We start from the raw sequence: 16,997 nt of genomic DNA, 5'->3' as shown, positions 1-16,997 counted from the left end.
GATATCGGAGTTGCGGAGTCAACTAGCCGATTGGGCAATAGGTTGCAGGAAAGGCCGATGCGCCGAAGAATCAGACGAAGCGTCGAGGGACCAATGACATGTCGGACAACTTGGTTAATTGCTTAGGATTAATTGTCTCAATCGAAGTATTGTTTTAAGTGTGCAGGATTAACTACGATGAAAGTAAGATATGCAGCAGGAGTTATGCCGGAGTCAAGACAATGATCACATTAGGAGTTCGAGAGTTCGACAGAAGTTCGAACAGCCGTCGGATGTTCTAGGGAACAAATCCGAGAAGTCCATGAGCTTGCCAAAGAAGCTCGTCGGAACTCGCCAAGTGGATCGTCACAAGTCCAGGAGTTTGCCGAAAGTCCGCAGGAGCATCACTGAGGGTTCATCGGATGATCGACAGAAGTTCGTCGGAAGCTCGCCGGAAAAAGCGATTGACGCACCGGAGCAAGTTGTAGTAAATGTCTTAGGAAATATCGTAGTTAGCACAATGATTAAGTTGGAAATGGGAGGTGATCCCATTAACTTAATCTTGGGGCAATTGGGCCCCTGAAAAACCCAAATTGGGCCGAATGCATCAACCCATTCGGACCCTGATTTCTGGCAGGAGGTGCAACCGCCCACGCCAGGAGGTGGCACCGCCTGGGCTAAGTCTCCGAGCGAGACTAGGCAGTGCAACCTCCCCAGCCAGGAGGTGGCACCGCCTGGGCTCAGTCTCCGAGCGAGACTGGGCGGTGCAACCTCCCATGACAGGAGGTGGCACCGCTTGGGCTCGGTCTCCGAGCACTGGCTGAGCGGTGCAACCGCCTTAGTTAGGAGGTTGCACCGCCGAAGCTCGGTCTTCGAGCTCTGGCAGGAGGTGCAACCGCCCCTGACAGGAGGTGGCACCGCCCAGAGGCTCAGTCTTCGAGCTCTGCCAAGCGGTGCAACCGCCAAATCCCGGAATTCTGGGAATTGACAGTTTTGAGCTCCAAATTTGAACTAGGTTGGGGCCTATAAATACCCCACCCATTCAGCACTGAAACAACAAGAAACTAACACCGAATCCTGATCTTATTCTGTGATTTTTAGAGCTCAAAATTGTTGTAAAGGCCAAAAGTTCTTCTCCCTCTTTTCTTCCAAGTTCTGAGCTGTAAAGAGAGGAGAGAAAATTCTGTAAGGGTTGTCTCCTAAGCCCATCAAAAGGAGTGAAACTGTAAAAGGGTGGTTGGCCTTCGCCTATTAAAGGAAGGCCTCTAGTTGACGTCGGTGACCTCGTCGGTGGAGGAAGCCAAAAGTGGAGTAGGTCAAGATTGACCGAACCACTCTAAATCTCGGTTTGCATTTACTTTGAGCATATTATCTTTACTGCAAACCTCCTCTAAAGCTTACTGCTTTCTGCGTATATACGATCGGGTTTCAAGCTTTACACTTTCCGAATCAGCATTTAGACGTGAATCAGTTTCTTCGTACGAACATCGTATTTCAGTTTGCGCTTATATTCTGGTTTTCATCATAACTGCAAACTACCTTCATAGATTGACTTTAACGTCATCTCTCTTGATCTTAAATTAAAGTAATCTTAGAATCGACTTTCACACTGAAATCGTTTTTATCGTTCGAACGTTTTTTTATCGTCGAAAGATTTCCGCTGCACTAATTCACCCCCCCCTCTTAGTGCTCTTGATCCTAACAATTGGTATCAGAGCCCGGTATTTCTCATTTTAGATTTACACTCGAGAGAAATGGCTCTTCATGGCTTTCAAGAGGGCTTATCGGTCTTTCGTCCACCATTGTTTAATGGATTGGACTACACTTATTGGAAAACTCGAATGAGAGTTTTCTTGATTTCTATGAATTTGGATTTATGGAATATCATTGAAAATAGTTTTCAACTTCCCTCTAAACCGATGAACGAATGGTCGGATTTGGAGAAGAAGTATTTTTCTTTAAATGCAAAGGCTATGAATGCCTTATTTTACGCTTTGGACAAAAATGAGTTCCATCGGATTTCTACGTGCGAAACGGCTTTTGACATTTGGCAAACACTTGAAATCATGCACGAGAGAACTAGTAGAGTCAAAGACTCGAAAGTTAACATTTTATTGCATGATTTTGAGCTTTTTCGAATACAACCAAGTGAGACTATATGCGACATGCACACCCGTTTCACGGATGTCGTCAATAGTTTAAGAGCTCTTGGAAAATGTTTTTCGGATTTTGAACTCGTAAACAAGATTTTGCGTTCTCTTTCTAAGAAGTGGGATTCAAAAGTAACTGCAATACAAGAAGCTAAAAACCTAAACAACTTACCACTTGAAGAACTAATTGGTTCGTTGATGACATATGAAATGGTGCATAATGCACATGATGAACATGATGAACAAAATCACCTTCCAAAGAACAGGAAGGATTTGGAACTCCGGACAAATGAATACCACTTGTGCGATGACTCAAGTGATGAGGACAATGATGAACTTAAACTTCGAACACTAAATCTTAATAAGTTTATTAAATAAAAATATAAAATAAATAATAAACTTGAACGAAGGAAGAGGCCAAAGAAGAAGAACACAAAGTGGGATGAATCGAGCTCCTCCGAAGATGAGGAGAAAATCAAGAAAGGCAAGGTGGCAAACTATGCCTTAATCGCTTTCAATGATGAGGTAATCGAAATCCCCCTAATTTATTTTGAAATTACTTGATGCTTTCATGATGTATTTTCTCTTTTAGTTTAGAATTAATTTTCTTAAAAATTACATGTTTTAAAAAAAAATTTATGATCATGCTAAGTAATTTCAAAAATGATAATATTACATATTTTATGATAAACAAATAAAATGATCTTGATTGAAAATATGAAATCATGGTTAAGAAGTAATAATGTGTATTACGTTGATTTCCATTATTATTTCTCGATTTTGATTAAAAAAAAATCATGTTTGATTTGAAGAAATGCATAATGATGAAATTAAATATTTTGATTAACAATTTTATGCATGAGATTTTAAGCTGATGATAAGCATGTGTTATTTTCATGAGTGTATTTGAAAAACTATGGCAAAAATGTGCTCGAATTCATGAACTTGTTAAGATTATTTTTCGGACTTTCTTGATTCAATGTTCAAATCACTTAATTGCCATGATGATTTTACACTATTACATGCCTTAATAACATGTTAGAAATTATGTGTTTTGGATACATAAATTTTTATGATCATGAGCATGTTTTATCTACATGATTGAACTTGAAAATCTATAGCAAAATCTTGTCTGAATGCATGAAAGTGTTAATTTCATTTTCGGATTCGCTTAACAATTGGTATCCTAACAATCGGATTTTCTCATACACTTATTATATGAAAAATATTTTTCTGAAATGAATTTGATGAAATGATTCCAGTTTATAAATTCCATCTTGAAATATGAATGATAGTGTTTTTACTTGCAAAGATTTGTTTCACATACATATCTCCTATGATTCATGTGTAGAGAAAAAATTTATAAATCATAATACAATGAGATTTCTTATGCAAAAATAAAGTGCTTTTGTGATTCTTTGCTAAAGAAAATAATTATTAAAATTATGATCTTGATAATTATAACATGAAGCTCTTTATAAATCAAGATCATTCATTATGCTCCCTACATTTATCAAAAAGGAATTCTTCAAATGAAGTGTAACTTGTCTTTTGATTTCTCAGAATTCAATGAAGTGTCATATTGATATCTTGATACTTGGAATATTTTAAAATGTGATCTTGATAAGAATGTTTCAAGTTGCTCTTTGTGCTATATCTTTTCAAATGAATCATGAGCCTTGATATCATATATTTCATAATATAGAAATAACAAGATTTCTTTGCCTTGTATGTCTTGTGTGATGATTGTACATCATTTTACTTTATTAAGAATTATATGAATTTTGATCGTAAACTTGTTAAGAAGAATTTTAATGAACCACGAATCATATCTTTGGTATTCACGAATTGATCCTCATTGATATCTTTCATTGATATGATAAATTATCATATCATGATATATCACATAATTATATCATGCTTTACGATTGTATCATGTGATCTTTGCTGAATTTTCACATTGATATTTTTCATGACATGATTTCTTTGCATTGTTGTCTTGTATGCTTCATGTGATAATATGAATACACGAAACACTTATGATATGATTTTTATGCAATTCCTTGTATTCATGAAATATTTATCTCATCACCTAATAATTCTTCTTGATATTCCTTATGTGATGATAAGAATACATGAAATATTTATTAATTTGTTTTGATGTATACAAATAAGAAGTTTCGATCATGCATGATAGGATGTAATGAATTTTGACATTTAGATACCATCATTTAAATAGCTATGATCATGTTGCCAAAATGATATATCATGAATGCTTGAATATCATGTTTGATATGCTCATAATGATGATTGATTTTTCGGTATCATGCATAAAAAATGAAATGTTATTGAATTTGTGCATTAAAACTATAATGATGCACAAATAAGAATGATTACTTACCTTTGTCATGATTTAGAAATTGATATAAAGGGTTTTTCCCTTCTTTTTGATAATGACAAAGGGGGAGATAGATTGCTAGCACAATTCAAGAAAAAGGTAAAAATTACAAAAGAGAAGAAATTGCTATCTTGAACATCACCGATAATTGCTAGCTTGAAATGTCAAGAAAATGTAAAAACTTGTTTATTTTCTTGCACATCTAAAGAGAAGATGCAAATGTAACACTTGCCAAATTGTTTGCTTGCCTCATGTAAAACATTATCTCTTGCTAGTTTGGCATTTTGCTAGCTTGCACTTTGCAAAGAAAGCAAAAATGACACTTCTCAAAAGAGAAGAAAGAGCTTGTTATCTTGAACATCACAAGCTTGCGAAACAAAAATTGCAAAAGTGCTATCTTGCCTATCTCAAGAAGCAAAACTTGCATATCGTAAAAATTGCTAGCTTGTAGTATAAAGAGAAGCAAATAGTTGCTATCTCAAGAAAATTAAACATGCTAAACTTACACCTTGCAATGGAAGCAAAATTGCGAGCTCAAACATTGCAAAGGAAGCAAAAATTTGCTAGCTTGCAACTTGCATATTTCAAGAAGCGAGAGTTGCCTTCTTGAACATCTCTAAATTGCTAGCCTACAAGTTCTAAAATGTTGTAACATTGCTTGCTTGCATGTTCTAAAAGTGCTATCTTGTATGCTGTAAAACTTGCATATCTAAAACTTGATAGCTTGAATGTTCTAAGCATGATGTAACATTTGCTGAATTTTCTAGCTTCAAAACTGAATGATGATAAAACTTGATATTATGTTTTTCATGCAATAAGTTAAACTAATATTCCAAACACAAGAATAGTTAGACTTCTCCTTTTTGTCGATGACAAAGGGGGAGAAGTATGATGTTATGCATAAGTTTATGCATAAGTTCATGATGACATGTTGCAAGTATTAATGATGAATATTGCAATGACTTGAATTCAGTTTGAATTCAAGGTTCTATCAATATGGCATATTGATAGGGGGAGTTTGTTTAAACTCCGGGAGTTTGTTTAAACTCCAGGAGTTAAGTTTAACTCCGTCATCAAGTGGTTGTCATCATAAAAAAAGGAGAGATTATTGAATCTCGTATTTTGATGATGAAACTACTTGATATATGTTTATGATTTAATCTACGTTTTGAGTGACGCAGGATGCTTCGATCAGGATGAGACAATTAAAGCAAGAAAATCATGTTGTGCCGGAGGAACATGTCAGAAGATTGGACGTCAGGCCGATGGATCGGTCGACGTATCGACAGAAGGCTTCGGGCCGTGGACTCGGGCATCGGGCCAAGAAGAGCAGGTATTGTGCCAAGGATATCGGAGTTGCTGAGTCAACTGGCCGATTGGGTAATAGGTTGCAGGAAAGGATGATGCGCCGAAGAATCAGACGAAGCGTCGAGGGACTAATGACATGCCGGACAACTTGGTTAATTGCTTAGGATTAATTGACTCAATCGAAGTTTTGTTTTAAGTGTGCAGGATTAACTACGATGAAAGTAAGATATGCAGCAGGAGTTGCGCCGGAGTCAAGACAATGATCACGTTGGGAGTTCGAGAGTTCGACGGAAGTTCGGACATTCGTCGAAGGTTCTGCGGGAACAAATCCGAGAAGTCCATGAGCTTGCCAAAGAAGCTCGTCGGAACTCGCCAAGTGGATCGTCGCAAGTCTAGGAGTTTTTTGGAAGTCCGCAGTAGCATCACCGAGGGTTCATCGGATGATCGACGGAAGTTCGCCGGAAGCTCGATGGAAGAAACGATTGACGCACCGGAGCAAGTTACAGTAAATGTCTTAGGAAATATCGTAGTTAGTACAATGATTAAGTTGGAAATGGGAGGTGATCCCATTAACTTAATCTTGGGGCAATTGGGCCCTCGAAAAATCCAAATTGGGCCGAATGGATCAACCCATTCGGACCCTGATTTCTAGCAGGAGGTGCAACCGCCCAAGCCAGGAGGTGCAACCGCCTGGGCTCAGTCTCCGAGCGAGACTGGGCGGTGCAACCTCCCATGATAGGAGGTGGCACTGCTTGGGCTCGGTCTCCGAGCACTCGCTGAGCGGTGCATCCGCCTTAGTTAGGAGGTTGCACCGCCGGAGCTCGGTCTTCGAGCTCTGGCAGGAGGTGCAACTGCCCCTGACAGGAGGTGGCACCGCCCAGAGGCTCAGTCTTCGAGCTTTGCCAGGTAGTGCAACCGCTCCAGTTAGGAGGTGCAACCGCCAGATCTCGGAATTCCGGGAATTGATAGTTTTGAGCTCCAAATTTGAACTGGGTTGGGGCCTATAAATACCCCACCCATTTAGCACTGAAACAACAAGAAACTAACACCGAAATCTTGATCTTGTTCTGTGATTTTTAGAGCTCAAAATTATTGTAAAGGCCAAAAGTTCTTCTCCCTCTTTTCTTCCAAGTTCTGAGCTGTAAAGAGAGGAGAGAAAATTCTGTAAGGGTTGTCTCCTAAGCCCATCAAAAGGAGTGAAACTGTAAAAGGGTGGTTGGCCTTCGCCTATTGAAGGAAGGCCTCTAGTTGACGTCGGTGGAGGAAGCCAAAAGTGGAGTAGGTCAAGATTGACCGAACCACTCTAAATCTCGGTTTGCATTTACTTTAAGCATATTATCTTTACTGCAAACCTCCTCTAAAGCTTACTGCTTTCTGCGCATATACGATTGAGTTTCAAGCTTTGCACTTTCCGAATCAGCATTTAGACGTGAATCAGTTCCTTCGTACGAACGTCGTATTTCAGTTTGTGCTTATATTATGGTTTTCATCATAATTGCAAACTGCCTTCATAGATTGACTTTAACGTTATCTCGCTTGATCTTAAGTTAAAGTAATCTTAGAATCGGCTTTCACACCGAAATCGTTTTTATCGTTCGAACATTTTTTTATCGTCGAAAGATTTCCGCTGTACTAATTCACCCCCCCCGCCCCCCTCTTAGTGCTCTTGATCCTAACAAAACTCTTATAGATATACAATATAATCATTAGGAATTGCTGATTTTTTATTTCTAGTAGATCTTCTTAATGTTGTACCAATGTTTCCCTAAGAAACTTGTGGTTCAACTAGTTGTTCAGGAGCTTGTTGTAATTCTTGAATTTCTTGATCTATTAGAATACTATTAGCAACTTGTGGAATCTCAATGATTAATTGTTCAACACCAGCTTATACTTGAGGAGTGCTATGAAATATAACCAATCTATCATTTGATGTGGAAGGTTGAGATTCTATATGATCATGTGTAGAAACTATGTTCCTGAATTGATCGCTCCCACTGATCATGTCATCCTCAAGAAACTTAGCGTTTCTTGATTCCACAATCCTAGTTGTGTGAGATGGAAAATAAATCTTGTAACCTTTGAACTTTTTAGCATATGTAATGAAATACCCACTAATAGTCCTTGGGTTCAATTTTTTCTCTTGTGGATTATATATCGTAACCTCAAATAGGCATCATCCTCAAATGAACATATGTTGCAAACTCGATTTTCAACATTTTCATAATTCAAACGATGTCTTTAGGACAGGTTTGGTTGGAACTCGATTTAATATATACATAGTCGTTTTTAGTACTTCAGTCCATAAGAATTTAAGAAGATTAGAGTTGCTAATCATACTTTGCACCATGTTTAATAACATTCGATTTCTTCTTTTTATAATACCATTATGGTCTGGAGAACTAGGCATAGTGCATTGGGCAATAATCTCATGTTCTTAAAGAAACTTAGCAAAAGAACTATGTGCTTGTCCATTTTCAATATATCTACCATAATATTTTCTACCTCTATTTGATCTCATAATTTTAATTTACTTACCACATTGGTTCTCAACTTAATATATATATATATATATATATATATATATATATATATATATATATATATATATATATATATATATATATATATATATATATATATATTGTGAGTTATCATCTATAAAAAGGAGATGAAGAATTTTTTATCATGTGTGTGTATGTCTGGATAACATTCATACGGATAACATATATCAGTATGAATGATTTCTAATATGTTTGAACTCCTATTAGTACTTTTTTTGGACTTATTGGTCTGCTTTCCCTTAATATAGTCCATACTAAAATTAGTAAAATCAAGAATACTAAGCACTCCATCATTAATTAATCTCTTAATTCTCTCTATGGAGATATGTCTTAATCTCTGATGCCATAACATAGAGGAGTTGTCATTAATATTATATCTTTTAGTACCAGTGTGAATATGTATTGAACTTTGAGTGTCATCATTTTGTAAGAAAATATAATAAATTTCATCAAACAAAATATCTTTCCCAGCATAATCAGATTTATATAATAAACGAAATGATATGTCTTGAAAATTAAAGAAATATCCAACTAGCATGAGTCTGAAAATAGAAATTAAGTTTTGTGAGAAACTTAGTACATAAAATGTCTTTTTTAATTTTAAAACAAAATCATTACTTAAAATTAAAATGCATGTTCCAATTGTCTCCGTATATAAGCCAATCTTACTACTTGATAAGATGCTTTGCTCACTTCCCACTGGCTTCCTTAGGTTTTGCATACCCGAGTTTACAATATGTATTGTTGATCTAGAGGCAATCCACTAGTTGTTAATATTAACATTAATCATATTAGATTCATAACACACAAACAAGATTGGTTTACCTTTCTTTTCAAGTCATTGTTAGTTTACCTTTCTTTTCAAGTCATTGTTAGAATTTCGTATATTCCTTCTTCATGTGTCCCTTCTTTTTACATAAGAAACACTTTGCTTCTTTTTGTTAGTTTTATTCTTTTCATGAGTGGTTACCACCAATATACTATCACCCAGCTCCATTACTAGCCTCTTTTTTACTTGAACACATACGTTTATTAATTTATTGATTGATAATTTGTTCTTATGTGTGTTATATGAAATCTTAGAAGACCCGTATTAATGTGGAAGGGTGTTCAGAATATAGTATACCGAGAAGGATTATAACATATTAATCTCGAGTTTCTTAAGTTGAGCTATAATATCTCGCATTTACATTATATGCTCATGCACACCATTTATGTTGGTGAGTCTAAGGGATGAGAATTTCATTATTAAGATACTTGTTAGTGCTTTTTTCGAAGTGAAGAATTGCTCATTGATAGTTTGTAGCAAGTCTTGGACCTTTTTATGCTAGTCAACAAAACCATGTATGCTAGCAATTATCTTAGTCTTAGTAAACATCACGCTGAGCCGATTGGATTGCTCCCATCGCTCATATAATGCGACCTCAGTTGCAGTACTAGTATTAGTGACTATAGGTAGTTCGTATTTCCTAATAGCATAATCAATATCCATCCACTCTAAATGGAGGAGAATTCTCTCCTTCCATATCTTATAGTTATCACCTATAAGTTCAGGAATGTTACATCGAATATCAAAAAAATTAATAGTTTGAGAAACTATATAAAATCAAATATGTTTATATCAGGCTTAATATTCTAAATTACATGTTTTACTAATGTGAAACATGTCAAAAGATGAATCTCATGACATAAAAATTGTTTGTGGACTAAATTTTTAATTCAAATAGATTTAAATAGTCTTTATGATAAAACTATTAAATTATATTCTAATTCATAATCCATATGGATAACAATTATATGAATTTAATAAAAGATCTTGTGGGATAATAATTATTATATTAATATAATCAGTCACAATATTATGTCTAATTCGTTATGTGATTCTTATTTTAACTTTATATATAATTTTAATTAATTAAGGATGCTATGGTTAATCCCTAATTAATTAAGATTATATGAGTCACTAGATATTTTGAACATATAAAATTGACTCATAAGCATGAATTAATATAACCAAATATTTATACATATGAGCATTTTACCAACTAAAAATACTGAAAATGTTATATTCACATGATTTTCAACATTAAATATATCAAAAAATTTTAAAAAATCGAAATCAAACCATATTTATGGTATAAAAATGAAAACTCTTTCATATCAAAGCAAAGGTTAATGGCTCTAATACCAACTGTTAGAAATTTTAATACCAAAATATGTTTCTAAACCATTATAATAGAAACACAAGAAAACTAATGTGGAAACGAAAATTACGTACCTCCGACTATTATTGTCAAGAATTTCAACAACGATTTCTCTTTGTATTTTTGGCACTTCTAGGCTCAGAACTCTCACTTTAGATGAGGTAGGAAATTCTTTAGACTTGAGAGAGATATAGAGCCTGGACCAAAACCCTTGCTTATATAGACGTTCTTCCATCAAGAACATTTATTATCACCGACTTCGTAACGTTCAAGAATTAATTCAAATTTATAATATTTAAACTATAATAATTTTTTTTTAATAATATTAAATAAAATATTTAATAATAACAATTATATTTAGAATGAAAATTAAAATATTTAAACTATAATAAATAATAAAATGAATGATGAACTTAATGAGAATAGTTACACCATCCACGAGAGTGTCGGACATAACAAACAGATCAAAGCATTTTATTATAAGCAAAAAATCTCAGATATCCTTGATCATGAGACATATAATTGTCACTAAGTTCTAAAGAATCAATTGATTCATGGTCAAATCGATGTATTTTATTACAATTTTGACTAAGCGAGGGATCACATAATTGGTTGAAGATCACGAGGCGTTTCGAATAAAAGCACTCTCTTTTTTAATTGATTAAAATTAGTTGTTGGATCCATCAGGACAAGTCAACTTGCTCATATATTAAGTATTAGAAAATAGAATACATACGAGTGCATTGGGGTTTTTTTGACTTAACTATCCATATAAGAACTATTTGTCGGAGACATGTAAAGGTGCCAATGTATATTAATTTGAATTGCTTATGTAGAGAGTGTCTGATATAAGAGACACACAAGTTTGTCGAGACATATTGATTTAAATTATATGCGTGAGGTATAATGCCAATTTCAACTTGAATTATCCACGTGGTGAGTGTAAGATATGCTAACTTGAATTGCTTATGATAGAGTATTTAACATAGAAGATGTGGACATGGATTTGGAATATCACCTACGATCACATGTTGTTTAGGGATGTCTAACCGATCTGGTAGAGTAGGGGAGTACCTTTTCATCCTTGTCCCTGTCTCATCCACGTCTCATTCTCCATTTAGACGAGATAGCGGCATGAATGAGGAATCCTTATTTTGGGTGGAAACTCATGTGTTCATGTTCTCCTAACTAATTCATTATATTTAAAAAATTAAACTCTTAACAAAACTAATTAATAGTATTAAAATGTATAAATAATATTAATATTTATAAAATTTATATATTAAATAATATTTAAATATAAATAATAATATTTATTAATGTAGTATCATCTGATTCAATCAAACTAAATAACTGATAATTAACTTTGAATCGATTCAAGCTCATCCTCGAATGATTCGTTTAGCATTTAGACTCAACATATTGGTCCATATGTTATGGGGGCAGGTAACTTTCTTTCCCATCCCATTCTCATTTATTTTTCATCAGGGACCGGTACCGAGTATAATTGACGCCTCTGAAGCCACGGAGCCGATACGGAGCAAAGCCACCATGGACACGACGTGGAGGGCAGCATAGCGTGGGCAGCAGTAGCGGCGGCAGAGAAGGAACCGGACATGGACAAAGCCTCTAACATGACGTTGAGTGAAGGCTACGTTGACTGAAGCCACATGCAAAGATTTGGCGTGACATCGAGCGAGGTTGCGGACACGACATGGAATGACGATGAAGCATGGGCAGTGTGGTTGCAGCAACCGTGACAATGGATGAAGCCACGTACACGATATTGGGCGAAGCCGTGGACACGACGTCAAAACAAACCCAGGAGTGAAACTGCGGTTGTGACGTCAAGCGAGGCCACGGTATTTAGCAAAGTCTTGGATGCAACATCGACCGAATCTGCAAGTGAAGCTATGGACGTGACATCGAGCGAAGTCGCAGCTGCAATGTCGAGCGAAACTTTGGGCGGCACCATGTGGGCAGTACTAGGAAGTATCGACGATGGGTGGCGGCATCAGATGCGGTTGTGAAGGTAGCCGCGATGGGCGACGGCGTCGGCAGCTGCCGTAGTACCAGAAGCAGTGACTGTGGTGGCAGCAACGATAGGCGTCGGCGTCGGCAAAGACAATGGTGACTTTGGCAGAGGCTGCGGTTGCAGCAGCGGAAGGTCACAACAACGGTGATGAGTAGTAATGCCATTCGAACGCGTGTGTAGATTGGACGGCGGCCGGTTGATTTAGACAGGTTGGGCAATCGTTGATCTATCCTTGGGGCCCTAGGCGGCGAAAAATCGAGCAGCATGGCATGAGGAGGAGTGCAGCATCAATACGTACCGGGACAGATCAAGCCATTGACTACGTGCCCTTGGTGTTGGCAGGGAGGGGAGAAACACTCCATCGCGACCATCTTAACCAGATCTGGCAAGAAGCGGTGACGCTCTGCTTGGGCGGCCATGACGGTGAGGAGGAGGCTGCAACCAGCCCCAAAGAGGGCTCGAAGCAAGCTACAGCGGCCATGGATGTCAATAACTGTAATTTGGCCGGTCATCGGCGGTGACTAGCGATGGAGGTGCGACTGACTCCGCATCATGATCGACATGGAGGCACAACTTACTTGATGTTACGGATAACGTGATGATGCGACTATCTTGGCATTGCGACAGACTTGCATTGCGATAGACTTGGCATCGAGATTGATTTAAAGGCAGGACTAACTCAAGGACTTACCGACTCCATGGTGCAACCGACGGTGGCACCAAGATTGGTTGGACTCATGACAGACTTGACGACATGGCTGACTTGAAGGTAGAGCAGACTTAGAGGCATGATTGAGTTGATCGCATAGCCGACTTGAATGTGCGATCAGCTTGATGGTGCAATCTACTTAACGATGCGGTCGAGTCAGCATTGCGACCAACTTGGAGGCATGATCGACTTGAAGGCATGGCAGACTTGGAGGCTTGGCTTCCTTGGCATCATGAGCGCCTTGGAGGCGCAACCGACTTTACATTGTGGTCGTCTTGACGACGTGGCTGATTTGGCATTTGGTTGTCCTGATGGTATATGGCCGAATTGACAGTGCAATTGTCTTAACAGTGTGGTTGACTTGATGATGTGAATCGAGTATAATGTCATTTTGACGGTGTGGCTGTCTTTGCAGCATGGTCAATTTCACGATCTAGTCATCTTAACGACACGGTTGACTTATCGGCATGACCATCTCGACAATGTGGCGACGTGATCATCTTGACATGGTTGACTTGAAAAATGATCGTTAATCTCATGAGAAAGTTGGCTCGACTTAGCCCACTTTTCGAATGTTGTCGCGCCTAAAAACTAAATGTCCCCTAAGTACATCTAAACTGGCTGCCCTTCCTCGACTCGCCTCCTTGAGAGCGGAATCCTACCGAGTAGAACAATTTTCGATCCAACAAAACTGTACTGGAAGCGTGTCTGGCAAGATCCTGCTTAATTCAGCAAAAAAAAAGGAAACAGAAGAATGAATCTATCAGTGAGAATGCAGCAAGGTAAGTCCGTGAGATGTGAATCAATCTTAATATGTTCATTTACAAGTGCCAAATCAATAAATGATACAGCAGAAATGTTGTTGTTTTTTATCCAAGACAAAATGAATACTCATCCAGAAGCTTCACAGGTAATACAACGATGCTGAAAACAAAAACAAGCTTCTCGAGTCACCTAAACTCAAAATTTCTGTCAGACTCTCTCCAAAGGGTTGAGCAAACCAATTATTCCTTCAACCTTTGGCTACAAAACAATGAGCATGGATGCTGATCGATGGTAGGTCTTTTTACTAGATGAAGATCGTTTCATGAAGAAGAAACTTGTTTTCTTGTCCTAAACTCTGAATTATGTCCTCCGAGTTATGATTTTGGTATAAATGTAATGAACATGTTAATTAGACAATTGCACATCGATTTCATTAGAAATCCTGTCAAGCACAGTCTTAGTAAACATCTTTGATTTCCATGTATCGACCCCTCAGAGTTCCATAATGTAGAACAATGAAGATTCTTGTTTCTGTTGGATGAGACTTGTAAGCTAAGTCATTGATTTTTTTTGTGTTCTTACCCAAAGCAAAAGCAAGTTGGATTCCAAAACCCCTTTCGGGGGTAAGCTTATGAGGTGCCCAAGAAGTAGAAGTCCCTTGAGGCAAGACAAGGATGCAGAACGTGCAAGCCTTCCATGGGTCATTCGATTGCATGGAGAAGGCACCCTCAGACCTTCCCTATGCATGGAGAGGGGACAGAACAGGAGAGAGGGAATCAAGCCTCTTGTCCTCAAGCTTGCCATTCCCCTGGCCCTTCCCTTGGCTGGTTTCATCTTCTCTACCATCACTAGAAAGTGTAGAACACGAAACAGAGCCCCCTCCAGTGCTTCAAGCCGAGAGGGGAGCTTAACGATGGATTCCTCTGAATCCGTTTCCCTGTACGAGTCCGAGGATGAGGAGAGCTCACGAGGCCAGGAAGAAGCACAAAGAGAACTCGTGGAACACTGCGATCCCTCGGAAGTCGTGAGGGTGCAATGCCCAGAGAACTTGGAAGGAGAGATCGAGAGTCTGAAGTGTCTTGTATCCGCCATGGACGACAGAGCGAGCGAAGCCGAATCGCAGTTCCAGGACTACCGTGACGCGAAAGAGAAGGAATCGCTGTTTCAGAAGCTCCAGATCATGTGCTTGGGTTTCCAGCTCGAGTGCCTCGAAACCCGAAACCAGAGGCTCGAGGCCACCATTGCCGATCAACAGACAGCCTTGGAGAAGCTCGAGGAAATGAGAGCCGAGCACAAATGGCTTCGGAGGGAGGGGAAGAAGCTGGCCAAAGCAGATGGGCTTCATCTGCATGAAGCGCGACGGCAGGCTCGGATTCTAGGCGCTCGAGAAGCCGAATTGTCGCAGATCAAAGAGGAGCTGCGATACGTCAAGGATTTAGCCGATCATCTGCAGGAGGAGAAGAAATCATTGGATCAAAAGATGGACTCACTCGCAGCGAAATATCAATCTGCATCAGAGGTCACAAAACTGCAGCCCTTCAGTAGTTACTGAGTACATCATATGCTTTGTCTGAAACATTGTGTTCTTCTCTCTCATGCACATAGATTGAAGAAGATGGCAACATGAGGATGGCATCCAACAAGGAATTTCTCGATCAACTAGAGCAGTTCCGGCATCAGTGGTACCTGGAGATGGAGGAGCTCATCTATATAGGCTGGGTGGGTGCATGCTTGAGGCATGAGCCCTTGATGGATCAAGAAGAACAACTGCAGGAGATCATGGAGCTCCCAGCAGATGATGAGGCCGAGGCGCGCAAGGTGGAACTCCATGATTCCTCAGCAATTGCAGAGACTGGCCATGGAGTTTGCTTGGATGCTGCAGCAAGGAAGAATCAATCAGGTTCGAAGAAGCCAAGATTGCTGCACAAGCTCAAAGGATGGGCCAAAGGAGGAAAGGGGGTGTCGAAACAGCTTCGAGATTCGTGAGGATTCTGCAAGGGGTAAGATCGAACAAGGTTATATTATTATTATTATTATATGTAGTTCATGAAAGTATTATTTTGGTTAGATTCTATTGAAATGTTTCCTCGATGAAAAACATTTCATTGAATCATTGACTTTTAGATTAAATGGTCAAAAGATATATCCTATTTGTAAAAGTTTTTGACCGGAGTTCTTCTATTTGATAATCAAGCTGTAACTTTTACAAATTATTTTGCATCTTTTTGGTAATAATTGGTGCAGCCATATCACGGTTCATTTGAATTAGAATCAAATAGATAAATAGAATTAGTTTGATGATTCATTGATTTCAAATTAAACAGAAATCAATGAGTTATCTTGGTTTTATCAAAGTTGTGTAACACCCTCCAAGAATTTATATCTTTGACTTATGTCTAAGGAAAACTTTGTCTCTACGTTTCATGTTTTGTCTTCTATATCGACTCTTTTTATGCGACTTGGGTACTTCATTAAATTTCATCCAAGTTGCTTTGCTCCTCGGTTTGTATTGAGTTGAAGGTGAACTTTAAGTGTGCCTTCGTTTGATGTTGCGTTGAGTTGCTCCCCCACTTGATCTCATAATGCGTCTACCAATGTATTACCTCATGTGAGATCATGAGGTAATACACTCAACATATATGATTCGTAGAGTTATTATCTTCATGTATTACCGCTTGGTCTATTGAGCTTTGTAGAGTTATTATCTTCATGTACCACTCAACATATATGATTCGTTGCACATGATTCTCCCCCTAGAAAACAGAGACTTATCTCTCCTAGATATCTATCTTATTAGAACAACTTCTTCTCTCATGCATATAGATTGGAGAACCGAAGACCATCATCCCCTTGGACTACTCTACCTTGCTGAATAAATTATGTACTAT

At 38.1% G+C, this 16,997-nt stretch overlaps 1 protein-coding gene across 1 annotated transcript; it reads left to right on the top strand.

The window, feature by feature from the left end:
• Positions 1 to 14,821: 14,821 nt before the first annotated feature.
• LOC135635743 (protein CHUP1, chloroplastic-like) lies at positions 14,822 to 16,164 on the top strand. The gene is made up of 2 exons (XM_065147037.1): positions 14,822 to 15,628; positions 15,715 to 16,164. The coding sequence occupies exons 1-2, from the start codon at positions 14,855 to 14,857 to the stop codon at positions 16,093 to 16,095; spliced, it is 1,155 nt and encodes a 384-aa protein (XP_065003109.1). The 5' UTR covers positions 14,822 to 14,854; the 3' UTR covers positions 16,096 to 16,164.
• Positions 16,165 to 16,997: the final 833 nt, after the last annotated feature.

The sequence above is a fragment of the Musa acuminata genome, chromosome BXJ3-4 (genome assembly GCF_036884655.1).
Source record: "Musa acuminata AAA Group cultivar baxijiao chromosome BXJ3-4, Cavendish_Baxijiao_AAA, whole genome shotgun sequence".
Lineage (NCBI taxonomy): Eukaryota > Viridiplantae > Streptophyta > Magnoliopsida > Zingiberales > Musaceae > Musa > Musa acuminata.
This window is presented reverse-complemented; position numbering and strand designations above follow the sequence as displayed.

Coding starts and splice junctions, on each gene's coding strand:
- LOC135635743 (XM_065147037.1), top strand. CDS start 14,855: ATGGAGAGGGGACAGAACAGGAGAGAGGGAATCAAGCCTCTTGTCCTC. Junction 15,629..15,714: donor AATATCAATCTGCATCAGAG/GTCACAAAACTG, acceptor TCATGCACATAG/ATTGAAGAAGATGGCAACAT.